At 37.5% G+C, this 14,796-nt stretch overlaps 1 protein-coding gene across 1 annotated transcript in view; it reads left to right on the top strand.

Annotated features, from left to right (window-relative positions):
- The window catches only part of sprt (PDZ domain-containing protein sprite), an 83,308-nt gene that overhangs the window by 19,491 nt on the left and 49,021 nt on the right, over positions 1 to 14,796 (top strand). The window contains exon 2 of the mRNA XM_090374723.1: positions 944 to 1,293. Coding sequence (XP_090230849.1) covers positions 1,175 to 1,293 — 119 coding nt within the window. The 5' untranslated portion in view covers positions 944 to 1,174. The remainder of the gene's footprint in view (positions 1 to 943; positions 1,294 to 14,796) is intronic.

Here is a 14,796-nt window from a genome sequence, read left to right as displayed (position 1 = left end):
TCTCCACTATCGTGAGTGTAGTACCACACAGTTAGCACGTTTCTCTGGGGTTACTTCTACCCACATGCAGTACTCTGCATTTGTCAAGGTTAAACTTCAGTTGCCACTTCTCAGCCCATCTGCCCAAATTTTCTAGATCCTGTTGCAATAGCACACTGCCATTACTGTCATTAACAACCCTGCCAACCTTTGTACCATCTGCAAACTTCGACACCAAGCCTGTTGTTGTTGTTGTTGTTTGGTTTTTAGGAGTATTAGCAACTAAGGCCATATTGCTCCGGGAATATGCGGTGGTCATTCCCTTGACCTTTCCGCATCCTCCGTTTTTGGTGGTGACGGGCTCAAACCCTGGTCTAATCAAGAAGCGTGTGCTACGCACTGCTGCTCCTTCCCACCTGGCTACGGAGGCGCCCACCAAGCCTGATATACCTTCATCAATATCATTGATAAATATACAAAACAACAGTGAGCACAACACCGAACCCTCGGGGACTCCACTAATAACACTTCGACACTGTGACTTCTATAAAGCTATTAGGTTCAGACAATGAGACAGAGTTTTTCAAGCAGAAGTATCGGGGTAAAAATAAAATATATGTAATAATAGAGAAGTATTTTTTTATAAATTATAATTTGGATATGAGAAACCAAAACTCTATTCTTCTATGTCTGTAAATAGAAATTTTGAAATGATGGGTCGCAGGTTTTTTCACATTAGGTGGGTTATAAAATAGGTTGAAAAACGTCGATCTAAATCACTGCCTAGTGCTTTGAGGCATAAACAGTTATTTAGACAGTGACTCGAATGAGTGCAGATTAGATCACTACCACGAACAAAACATTATATAATACGAGTTAACTACATAAAAAAAAAAAAATCTTAATTCTGTCTACACCTTCAAGCTAGATTAACATTTTTAATTATATTTTTATATTTTTTCAGCTGTTGAACTGTACAGTTCTTCGGTTAATGAGACTTTCCCGCGCAACAACTTCCTGATTTGAGTGGCGCCAAACTCAAAGTCGTGATGAATAAACAATCCTCCTGCCACCTTTACCCGCTTCCGTCACGTTCGCTGAGCATCGCTGTTTGATAAAGAGGGCGTTGGCACTTATCCCTCAAGAAGACTTCTCTTTCGCGAGTTCCATAACGAACGGAATTAAAAGTGGGCGGATGGATTTGAAAAAGGAGTTCGGAAATGAAAATATGGATACGGCGATTGAGGAGAAACTTCGAAAAATTGAGAAACTCAAGGGAACGCTTGAAGAAAAATACGGCAGCGATTGTAACAGGTAAGGTTTTGCTTTTTATAGAACTTTTTTGAAATCTTAATGTTAATATGTAATCAGAGGACCGTGTCAACAGATATAAATTGCATGAATATGTACGTCCACGAATTTTGTGTTGCTTTAAATAAATTCGTGTAATGATTAATAAATTACGAGTTTTTTTTATTTCAACGCTATTAGAAAATCAGGGGCAAAAAATCGTCCCCTCAAAAAATGCATTCCAAACATATCGTGAAACTGCAGTCCGGCCTACTTGACCCATAGATTATAGCAGTGCTTTCCTAACCTTTTATGACATCGATACACCATATACGTATCGAAAATAATTCGACACCCCACACAGAATTTTGTGGGCTGTCGAATTAAAGCGCATATTAATCGAATTAGCAAATATATATAATGCACCTATTCTCTTAACCATGTCTGTCCGCATGTAACAACTCGACTACCAGTTGACTGATTTTAATGAAACTATATATTCGGGCGTTTTAAAAAGAATTTTTCCAGCCATTCCAAATGTCATTAAAATCGGCGAATAAAAATCCGGCAATTAGGCCTTTTTTTTTTTTCGTCCTAATGTAATAAATCGACTCTCAGTAGAAGAATTTTATTTTTGGGCTTGTTAGAAATATTTGTAACGCTATCACAAATTTAATTAAAAATCAGACCAACAGAAATACAAAAATTATTTCTTTGTTCTTCCGTCCGCATGTAATAATTAGACTCCCAGTAAGTGGGTTTTTATTAAAGTTTGAATTTCGCTCTGATATAACAATTAATCGAACCTTAGCAAATTTCATTAAAATCGGACTAATAGAGGTCACGCAATTATTTATTTTTTTTCATACGTATTACATAAGCTACCCATATACTGTAGTTGAAGCACTTGGTAGAGAAATGAATTGGCAATGTGGCTGATATGCAGAAACAAATTGTTCTCAGTTCGCACATAAATGTCGTTGCTTTTTGCTCTTTTCGTTTGTTTTTATAAATCATGAACTATTACTATTTGCTAAAGTCGTAAAATCTAGTCCAGGGGGAACACAATTTGAACATTTGAAGCTATTACTTTTATATATTCATCCCTGTGTGTAGTTACACAAAGAATATCTTATTCGCCTTACTCGTTTTTAAAGAAATTAAAATTTTTAATTTAAGTTTTTTAAACATTATGTTATGTTTTTCATAATTCTGCTTCTTTAACTAAATTCCAAGAAAACGAAAGAATCTTAAAAAAGCTGAAGGAATCCGAAAAATACATATCCTAGTTATAACAAATTAAGCAACCAATGCATATATGTGTATATCGACAATCACTAGAATGCATTAGCATTAAGCAACACCTCCACAAAACGAAGTGCATTATTTTCAACTTTTATTTTATTTTTTTGTAAAAAACTTCCTTTTATTTTTTCTGATGAAAAGTTCCATTTCTTATCTCATAACAAATGTCTGAAAAGCTTAATAAAACTCACGATCAGGAGTATACCAATTTAAAGCTCGGACCAAAAGTAAAACCTTACCTCTGTTTCTGAGATTTGGATCTTCACATCAAACTGAAGCTATACTGTGATCAGATTCTCTTTTAATTTTTAACCAGAGATGATGTTGCTTTCATAACAATCTGCAATAAAATATTCTGTTAAGTATTTCATCATACTATTTTGGATTCATCACATTTAATATTCTCAAAGCAAGTTACACACTTCATTAAATTATTGGAATAAAGTTAGTCTTAACAACTCAAATTACTACCCTCTCAGGTAGTGAAGTGGTAATGAACACTTTCTTTTCACGCTATGTGGAAAAGGCTTAGGTTCGAATCCCTCAATACGGGGGGGGGGTGGAGTTTGGGTAGGGGAATTTTTTTTTTAATACAACATACGCGCAATTTACAAACAACACTTTGGGGCAAACACTAAAGAACAGTGCATATTAGTCTGGTTTAAAAAGAAATTATTCATTGTGTCCCCAAAATGAGACAAAAAAAAAAAGGAAAGAAAATGTTGATATCTTTGTCTCGTCAAGAACTTCAGATATGAGTGCGCTTGCAAACGTTACAAATAGATACCAAATCACTCTTCCAGCACTGCACCCATGATCGGATTGTACGTGTGACTGACAATCCTTAACTTAGAGCTTCAACGGAATTTTTAATATTTCCAGGACATCCGGAGAAATATATATATATATTTTTTATTTTTATTTTTTATAAAAACCCCAAACACTAAAAGGTATGATACTTTAGTTTTAAGTGCCTATAGTACTTAGAACTATGAGTGGATTGAAGGTTGAGAAAATGAAAGAATAGACTCGTTAATATTAGACTTGAATTTCTGTATATTGTAATTTTCACAAAATATGTATGAAGGAAGGTTATTGCAGAAAACGAAAGTTGATGGAAAGAATTAAAAAGAATAAAAATTATTCTGTGAGTCTGAAGATGGACAGTAAAAGGATGCTGACTTGCGGCACGTGTTCGGACTGGTTTTGAAAAGATTACAAAGATGGAATTACAGAAGCAAATTCAGAAGAACAATGCCCATGGGAGTATCTACAAAAAAAAAAGACATGCAGCAGAAATAAAAAAGTTGAGACAGAAAGTGAAGAGAGTTTGTTAGAAATGGGTCATCAGTTAACCTAACTGCCCTCTTTTGAATGGATTCTAGAAGCCTGAGAGATGTTTTGGGGGCACTGCCCCAGATATGGAAACAATATTCCAGGGTAGTTCGGATCTGCGATTTGTACAGCGAGAACAAGAGCTGTTTGAAAGAAACGTAAGGCCGAGAGCGAAAAAGAAAACCCAGTTTTTAGATGCAGAGGAAGCTATATTTGTAATGTGCTTATTCCAAGAGAGATTAGAAGTAATCTCTCTTGGAATAATTCCCAACCGAGATATAAGATCTTGTAATCCCCAACAGAGATATAAGTTCTTGCCTAGAAATCAGAGTGTCATCGAAGATAAGCATAGGAACAGAATTAATCCTTTTTGAATGATAAGACAGAACTGAATTTTAGAAGGATTTAAATAAACTAAATTACCTTTGCCGCACTGAAGGACAGCATTTAAGGAACTGTTAATGGATATTCGAGAAGTTGAAGCAGTTTGTGCAGGGCAAGGTTTCTCAAACTAGAAGGTGGAATGCAATTTGCTGTCATCAGCAAAACTATGGTAGGATTTCTGGTCAATGGGAGAAGGTCATTAACATACAAGAGGAAAAGAGAGAAAGAATTGAACCTTGGGAAACATCAGCATTAGTGAAGAAGTTAGAAGACAGAGAGCAGTCAGAGAGAAAACTGGATACCCAATTAAAAATTTTAAGACAGTTGTAAAAAAATACGATGGAAACTTATTTAAAACTTATTTTTAACTTATTTAGTTAAAAGACCATGCCAAACACGATCAAAAGGCTTAAAAATGTCCAGAGCAACTGCTTGAGTTTCGCCAAATTTTTCCATTGAATTTGTCCATAGACGGGTAACATATAAGCCAGCATATCACCAGTGGATCGAAACTGACGGAATCCATACCTGTAATCATTGATCGGATGGAAGGATTCTGGATAGTGTAAGAGTTGGCGGTTAATTGATTTCTCCATTACTTTAGAAAGAGTAGAAATAAGTGCAATGGGAGGATATTTAAGACAAATTTAAGAGTTTTATCATTTTATCCGTGAAAAATCATAAAATATACGCTCTAGCGGAAGAGTTGACAAGAATTCATCAAGAGGATATCTTGAAATGCGAAACTTTCCCTAGCATGCTCTCCTCTCTCTCACTGATTTAATTTAAGATGTTTATTCCAAGCTAACAGCATTAATGTGCACCGATTTTGATTCTAAGTTTTATGGCCATTTAAGAAATGCACAAAACATGTAGTTTAACTGAAGCGTGAAACATAATAAATAGTTTTGTCGAATTACAATCTTTCCCCGTCAGCAAACGACTGAGAAAGGCTACCTCTTATGGTACATTCTTATCGAAAACTGGATAGAATATATATTACTTCTAAATGTTATTTCACCTCACATCGTTCTTTCATCCGTGTGTGGGGGAGGGGAGGAGAGGAGAGGAAGCAAATATCGGAGAAAAAGTAATCGTAACCACGTGATAACGTGGAAATATAATGTATTATTGATATAATTATTGATTATATTCATGATTATCTGTCCTTTACTCATATCTGTGGCAATCGAGAAATTCGAACTGCACAACGGTTTCATCAATATCTGCAAGAGACCGAACTGTGGCATGGTAAGATGTCTGTTTTCTAACTTTATTCAGGGAAACACGTAGATGTCAAAGAATTCATAAGGAAACATGTTTGGTGATGCTCCAGTGTTTCCTTCTATCCGATTGATTCAGAAGTTGCCTCAGGTGTCGCTGCATGGCATGCTTTTGTCATGTAAAACAGTGTAATTGTCACTGACCAATGTCTCCAATTTTAACGCAGTTCAGGTCTCAGGCGGTGGTGAAGAAACGAGCACCCCCAACTAAAATTGGTATGCACATGTCACAAGCAACAAACCACCTTCGCGATGCTTGGTTCTTTTCTGGAGTTTTTTCGGTCGAAGAGGTTCTGTATTCCGCTAGCGAACTTCGATCCATTTCTCATAATAAAAGAACCGCTAAGAGGCCAGTTTTTAGAATACAGACAGAATATACAAAGGTATAAATACCTGTACACGGAATTTTGAGCCGTGGGAACGATAATTTTTTTGGAAAATTTTACTGTCTTTTTGATTAATTACCATATTAATTGTGTTTTACAAATACTTTAAATAGTCTTAGTCACGTTCCTTAGCGTATTTTTAAATTTAGCTAGTGATTTTGTAAGTTCCGACGTACTGCTACTGTAACAATGTTTTGCACGAATATCGTAGCACGCAACGAATGGTGCAGTGGAATAGTGGGGTTTTAATTGTGATAAATAAGTGGCTCAAAGATTCTAATCACTTGTTGGCATCTTTTTTTGTTTAGCTAAGGAGTTTTACTTTTTACTAAGGATATAACTAATTTAACACCGAGTCGTAACGTTCTAGCATAACGTATATCTTGAACTTGAGAGCATACGGTATAACTTAAAACTGGATAGCGTAATACATATCACTGCATTCAGGTATCTATTAGCTTATTGTAGTATTGTGAATTAAAATTTATTAATTTTCATTGTTAATCAATTAAATTGCATTTAAACTGAAATCATGTCACAGACTACAGCAGTAAAGTAACGGGCACAAAACAGCAGGAGTGTTGTGGCTCGGGGGAGAACGGAAGGCGGCGATTCTCCAGCCTATCACAGCCTAACAAAATGTGCAACTTATGAAATGTTTGCAGATTTTCTGGAACAGGACATGATCCAGCCAATGGTGATGTCTTTGTGTGTGCTAGGTGCAAGGAGTGTGAAGAAATTAGGCGCTAACTCAGGGTTCTGATGGGCGTTTATGTGAGTGCCCTCGAGGGAATTAAAATGGGAGCCCATCAAGCTCTCAGCTACCCAACTCAACGCCACAGCTCACAATTGAGCATCAGACAACACGGCGGCACTTTCCAAGGCAGAATGCGCTAGTCCCACAGAAGGTGGTTATTATCAGTGACTATTGTTAGGGATGCGGGAAATATGTTGTGCAAGGATAGGTGGAATAGGACAAGTGTAAGTCTAGGGGGAAAAGCAGATGACGTTTTAGAAGAGATATGATCTTTTAAGGCACAAAAGGTGATATCGTTGTACACGTTGGGGCTAATCATTTTAAGATCAGGAGATGAGGGGACTTACTTAACAAGTACAGGGCAACGTTGGAAAAAATTCGCAAGTTACGCTTCAATTTGAAAGTGTCTGCAATTCTGTCCAGATAAGATAAGAGGGAGTATATGCTGAGAGCCTTGTCAATCAATTCGGCTGTGGAGAGATTGTGCAAGGCCCACGGGTAGAATTTTTCTCATCGTGGTCTGTGCTTGTTAACAGGAGAGACTGTTTTTACAAGGATGGGATACATTTAAATAGAAGGAGTGCAAGAATATTTGCTGATGCTATCAAGGCAGTGATAGGTGAGTGGGTGGTTATTGTCAGTGACTCTATTGTCAAGGAAACCAGAAATACGTTGTGCAAGAAGGATAGGTGGAACAGGACCAGGGTCTGCCAGTGGCAAAAGTAGATGATGTTGTAGGACAGATAGCATCTTTTAAAGGGCACAAAAAGTGATATTGTTGTACACATTGGCATTAATGATATTAAGAGTATGAGATATAAGGATTTACTTACACATACACTAATGCTATGAGCATTGTAAATAAATTTGATGAATTTCAAGTACTGTTAAAGTCATCAAATGCAGACATTGCAAGGATAGCAGAAACCTGGTATCACTCAAACATAATGCTAAATTTCAATACAGGGAGTACAATGTATACAGGAAGCACAGACAGGACAGGAGAGGTGGAGGGATTATGCTCTTAGTTACGAAGCATATTAAATCTAAGACAGTGCATCAAGTTGACGTGGGTGACGAGTGCAATGTTAAGTCAGTTGAGTGTGATATAAGCACTGAGAAAACAAAACTGAGAGTACTGTGATAAGTGTACCAAACAGCTATACAGAGAAAGAGAGCGTGCCAGCAAATCAGAATATCTCATAATGGGGGGAATTTAACTTTCCAGGTGTTGACTGGAATTTGTGAGTTGGCCACTCACACACTAGCAAGACTTTTGTAGACTTGGATGGTGGTTTTCTACAGCAGCATGTTAGAAAATAGCGGCGTACAGCATCTGGTTATCAGCAGTGATTCTTCATGCAGTAAGAATATGCAGGTAAAAGACCCAACGGATGGCAGCGATCACAGTGTACTAATGGGGAATTTAATTAAACACAATTAAATTAAAACTCTTGTTTTCGTAAGCGTGACTACAGTGGTCTCAGACAGTTTTTAAACTCTGTGCAGTGTGTCTAACTGATGATGTTGCCAAAAGCAAATTCTAATTATAGAACAGAACGTACTATAAGCAACAAAGAGCAACTTGATATTGTGTTCCTCGATATTAAAGCGGCTTTTGAGAACCTGTCCATCCATTCACTATGCGCCATTTTATTCAATTACTTCAAAATCTCTAGCCACCTATTAGATCTTCTCAAGAAGCTCCTACAGTCCAGGACCCTATGGATAAGAAACCAGCACCACCACCATCACCGAAATGCCTGCTCCAGAGGGCACACCTAAGGGAATGTTCTCTCTGCCGCCCTCTTCGCTGCATTTTTGGAACCCTTCCTCGCAAATCATACTAACTTTACCTAGTACGCCGATGATTTAAAGTTTTTTTATTGTCACAAAATGCCCCCAGGCTCCCCAGTGTACTACTGTGATCTCCAACCGACAACTACAACTTGAAAATTGCCTTCATGCGATCGGGCTCTCCATAAACAAAGAGAAAACTGCTCAACTTACTATAACCAAGAAGAGAAATATCAGTGATGTGAATATCGTAATTGGGAACTCTCCAGTTAAAAAAAGTCAATCAGCATAAATATTTGGGCATCATCAGGGACAAAGACCTTACGTTCTTGCTTCATTTTAATACTACTCGGAAAAAAACATATTCGGCTGTATGGTACTTTCTGTGAAACAGAAAATATCATAATCCGCATCTTATCAGCAACTATATTCTTCCCTACATAATCCCTATTCCCTTATATGCCACTACTATATGGGCCTCAGCGCCATATGTTTCCATTTAACTCTATTGAAATATTTTACACATTATCCATAGACTTCCAGAAGCTGTGCAACGACAAAACTTACAGGTCTTCCACTCTCGCAGATATGTATGCTCTCGTTAATCTCTAGGTAAGATTATGTCGGTGAAGCTACGTTGCACGCATTGATGTACCGGGTGGTTATAAAATAAGTTTCCCTATTCAGGATACCCTAGTGTCAAAACAGTTAGAGATAGCGTTGTGAAAATCGGTGGGTATGTCATTTAGGGTATGGGGAAGCGATTTGTAGAAGAAAAAAAATTAGTTCAAATTTCAGACTAACGGGGGAGAAACTGGCTTTGTAAACTTGAGATAGAATGCTTAACTTACGATTACATTTTAATATCAGAACTTAGAAATCTGCAGATATTGTTCTATGTGCTTTCCTTCACTGAGATGACATTCTGAAAACTGCGTGCGACACAGTTTCGTGTAGCATCTCATTGGGGATGTTGGCTACAAGCTGTTTAATGCTTGCTTTCAAATCGACAAGCGTCTGTATGCCGCCACAGTAATCTGTCTTTCAGGTATCCCCATATCCAGAAATCACAGGGATTGAGATCTCGTGATCGAGCTGGCCAGAACTGTGGAAATGTCTCTAGAAATGATGCGACCATTTCCGAATGTTGAACGAAGCAGTTCCTTCACTTGTCGACCAACGTGGGGAGGGGCACCATCTTGCATGAACACTGCGGTCTCAAAGCATTGAGTTTTCTTGAGAGAGGGAATAATGCGATCTCTTAGAAGAGCGCAGTACCGTGCACTAGTTACCGTACACCTTATGGGACCATGAGGCGTAGACTCTTCAAAGAAATATATTTCAATTGAAAGAATAAGTTTGAAACAGCAGTATTAACTGCACTCTTACAAGAGTAAAAACATTTTATTGCTCCAATACAAGTTCTGAAATGTTCTTTAAAAGGTTTATCTAAAGATAGATATCGTGTACTGTTCCTCGAAATGAACAGTACACGATATCAATCTTTCAAGAACCGATTTGCGCGACTGCCCTTGCAGGCAATAGTCGCGGGCAAATCGACGTGTCAGTCTTCTTAGGAAGTTATTCGCTTGATTCGGTAAACAACCGTGCTGCGGTTGACAGCATTATCCCCTATACACCTTCTGTAGTAATTTAGGAATGTCTCCAACGGCCTTATCCTTACACACCTAAAAAATTTAATAACAGCACAGCTTCTGACGGACATCCATGAAGGCAGCACGTTAGACGAACGCAACAACACCACCAGCATCTGTGGAAAGGCGAATCCTATATAAGAAGCTGGAGGGTTGGACCTGTACAAGTAAAAAAAAAAAAATCTGTAAAATAAATACTCCTTCTCTTCTTAGGATTTATTCCGTTATTACAATGGTTTTCCTCAACCTAACATCGAAATGTCATTCCGTTATTCTTTTTTTCCATTTTCTTCAATCTTCCCAATCTCCGTCCACCAGTCCTCTTCTATTCATTGCTGCTCTCACACTCTCTATCCATGTCCTTCTTGGTCTTCCTCTTTTTCCTTCTCCATGGCATCCATTCTATGGGCAATCTGTCGTCCTCCATTCTCTTCACATGGCCAAACCACTAATCTTTTCTCTTCTGTTTTATCAATGATGTTTTTTGGACGTTCATTGTATTCCTTATCACGTCATTTCTAACTTTTCAGTCCTAGACTTTCTTGCCGATTTTCGCCAAAAATCCATCTCAACAGCCAATGGTTTATTTATTTTTCTTTCATTTATGGTCCAAGTCTCACATCCATATAATAAAAGAATAAATACAGCTTTGAAAAAAAAAAAAAGTGGGGGATTACTTTTAGAACTGCTCTCGTATTTCTTCTATTATTATAAAAGAAGAAAACATCATCATTTTGTATTGTTTTTTTTTTTTCCCCGGTATTTATTCCAAATCTTTTCTTGGTTTTATACTAATAAAATGAAAAGATTTCGATTTTTAAAATTGCACAGAGGGAGTCAATTTTCCGATATGTCACTAACAGAAGCACGGTCTTTCCATACACATGCTTATACCGTTTTATATTAAATAGACCTTTCACGAAAACTTACTTTTTAAAAAAAAAATGAATGCAAATAAGCTTATCCTGAATTTAATACGTATAGAAACAGCGGAATTACTCAATTCTCTGTTCATATACATTTATTATTCATTGCGTGCGTTTCCCCAGTCATTTCGCCTTCGTTGCCTACTAGCATTAAGCACACTTTTCCCTTACGATGTTCATGCTCATGACTGCAATAAAAATAATTCCCAATAGAAATAATGCTTTAAACATCCACTTCAAGTAGCAGTAATTTAGCCGATCTTCCTATTAAAGAGAAAAAGCTTTTCCTGGTCAGACTGGCTACATTTTCACCTTTACGATAAAACTTACAAGACAACATAATGAACGAAGAATTAAAGAAATCGAGATGGAAAGCGTAGTCGCTTTGGATTGTAATGGCTGCAGTAGTAAATATAATTTTATTATTATTTCGGATTATGAGAGATAAGAACGAATAAATTCAGATTTCTAGAGAGAAAAACTTTCAGCCAGATTGGTTGTGTGCACCATACAGTTTTATTCATTTATTTACAAGCAAAGGAGGTCATTAACGCACACGCTTGCAAGATCGGATCAGTACACTACCAACAAAAAAAATGCACGTCCATCTATTGAAAATTGTGGTGCTAGTTTACGGGTCATAAGCAATTACAATGAAGATTTAATTGCTCACTTGCGGCAGTTACTTTAAACTCGTCTGACTCCTGAAAGAAACATACCAGAATATAAAAATAAACAACGTAGAAAAAAAGTGTTTTTAAATAACGCAAACATCACATCAGCATATAAGAAAGAGCATGCAAGGATTTATAAGATTTAAATCGAGGTAACTAGAACTGCCAGTTGTCCCAGTTTTTAATCTCCAGAAAGATATCACGAAACACTCCTTAGGATATGCCAGTGTCCCGAATAGTGTTTTCAGGAGTAAAATCTCAATGAAATCAAATTATGAAGCAAACAACCCAAAATTAAATTCTCCAAACTTCACAAAGTAGCAGGATTGGAAATGATCCATCACTTCCCATTCGGATTTTTCGAAAATCTATATCTAATCTCCATATGTTTTTATCTTTCAATGCATATACAAGAAAACTTGTTCGGGAAATTAAAATTTTCCTATCAAGTTCTTCGTTTACATTTTATAACACGGTTATATCACTTTTATTTCACCCCCACCAAAAAAAAATTAGACTAAAGGAAGTTCATATATTAACAAAAGAAATAATTATTCCCATAAATATGGGGAGAAAGGATTTTTATATTGAAATACAGTAATTAACTTACTGACATATTATAAACAAAATACAGGGTAATTTTTAATTCATCATCATACTGTTTCTTTTTTTTTGAAGTTTCTCAAGCTTCAGATTTTTCGTACCAACATCATTACTCTGTAGAGAAATGTTTGAAGATTTGGTTGGCAACGGTGAACACACTCCTGCTGACGTGAAGAAAATAGCAGCTTACAGCATGGAGAAGAAGTGTTTATTGTTAAGGAACATTACAGAAGTGGAATTTCAACTTAATAAATAAATTTTCTGTTTATACTTCGGGCCAATCATACGGTCAAAGGAGTTCACAAGATGGAGAGAATACAAGAAACAGCACCGTATTTAGCAATCATGGATTCGAACTTGGTCAGTCAAAGCATATGTACTAATGCACCCTCGCGTTTCTCCGCTCGGCTACGGCGATATTGACAATACTTCGGCATGCGTGATGGACCAACACCAGTGTTGGGGCTAGTAGATCAATTTGAGAGAACAGGAAGTGTTTTAAACGAAAGGAAAGGTCATGCAGGCCGATCGCCATTAAGAACTCTAGAGATTGATTAAGCTCGGGAAATCTTGCTGAGAAGCCCAAAGAAACGTTGGCGTAAACTTTCACGACAGATGAAGCGATCAGTTATAGTAAGGTAACTGATCATAGTAATTCAGTAAGGTAACTGATGCAAGAAAGCAAGCTTATGCAGCATCAGCCAAAGAAAAAAACCCTTATCATTTCGCCCATCCGGTGACTCCAAATGTTTGTCTAGTTCAGCATTAAATTTACTTAAGCTATCAACTTCCACAACAACAGATGGAAGTCTGTTCTAGCAATCCACTACCCGCTGGCTAACGGCAAACTTCCGCACATCTATTCTACAACTGTCTTTCCTCAATTTGAATCTGTGCCCCCTCAGATTCAAAGCACTGCACTGCTCTAAGCAAGCGGAAGTATCCCGTCAGCATTGAGTCTGCTCAAACAATTAAAGGCCCTTTACACCTCAATCAGATCACCTCGCAGGTTGCGTAGTCTCCAGATGCTGCAACTTGCAGTATTTAAGCCTTTCTTCTTAAGCGCACCCCTTTGTTCCTCTCACCTATCTTGTTGCCCTTCTCTGCACTCGTTCTAGCAATTCTACATCCTTCCTAAAATGAGGCCTCCAGACCTGTACGCAGTACTCAAGGTTTGGCCTGACCCATTACTTTATACAAAGGGATAATCACTTTCTTGTCTCTACTAGCAAAATTCCTATATATTATTCACAAAACTCCATGACCTGCTCTGGCCACCCGTCTGCACTGCTCAGAGAACTTCACATCTGACTGCACAATTACCCCCAGGTCTTTTTCATTCTCCACTATCCTGAGTATAGTACCACACAGTTGATACGTATCTCTTGGGTTACTTCTACACATGTGCAGTACTTTGCATTTGTCAATGTTCAGCTTTAAATTCAGTTGCCACTTCTCAGATCATCTGCCTAACTTTTCTAGATCCTGTTGCAGTACCATACTGTCTTTAGTGTCATTAACAACCCTGCCAACCTTTGTATCGCCTACAAACTTGGACATTAAGCCTGATATACCTTCATCAATATCATTGATAAATACACAAAACAATGGGCCCAGCACCGAACCCTGGGGAACCCATTAATAACATTAGTTCACGTAGAGCAGTGTCCATTTATTACCACTGTCTGCCGTCTCCCACTCAACCATTCCTTTATCCATTGCAGTAACTTGCCCCTAATGCCATTACCCCTCCAATTTGTACAGCAATCTTCCATGTGCAACAGTACCAAAAGCTTTCCTGAAATCCAAGTATATGATATCAGAATTATTTTTTGCATCTAATTCCTTTGTGATCACATCATAGTATACAATAAAATTGGTCAAACAAGACCTCCCTTTAACAAACCCATGCTGTGTCTTAACTATTACTACAGTCTTGTCTAGGTGATCCGGCAATGCTTCTTTAATCAGTGACTCCATTATTTTTCCCGGAACACAAGTTAAACTAACAGATCTACAGTTACTTGTGTCACCTTTTAAATCCCCTTTGTGAATTGATGATACATTTGCACACCTCCAGTCCATGGGGACCTCCAATGAATCTAAGGATGCTCTCATAATTATGGCTAAGGGTTTGCTAACTTCCCTTGCTGCCTCCTTGAATATAACTGGATAGATTCCATCCGCTCCAGGTGCCTTTTTTATGTTTAACTTCAACAATTTCTCCTCCACTTTGCTATTAGTTATTACAAAATCACTTAGCTCCCTGTTGAAGTTTGATAAACTTCTGGCATTTCCTTCCTTGAATAATTCCTCATGTGTGAATGTAGATGCAAAATACTCATTCAGTTTATCAGCTACTTGAGCAGGATCATCAATAGTCGGTCGAACCATCTTTACTTCCAGCTAAGAGTTGTTTACA

Source organism: Mastigoproctus giganteus, chromosome 5 (genome assembly GCF_048544385.1).
Source record: "Mastigoproctus giganteus isolate SK-2022 chromosome 5, ASM4854438v1, whole genome shotgun sequence".
Classification (NCBI taxonomy): domain Eukaryota; kingdom Metazoa; phylum Arthropoda; class Arachnida; order Uropygi; family Thelyphonidae; genus Mastigoproctus; species Mastigoproctus giganteus.
This window is presented reverse-complemented; position numbering and strand designations above follow the sequence as displayed.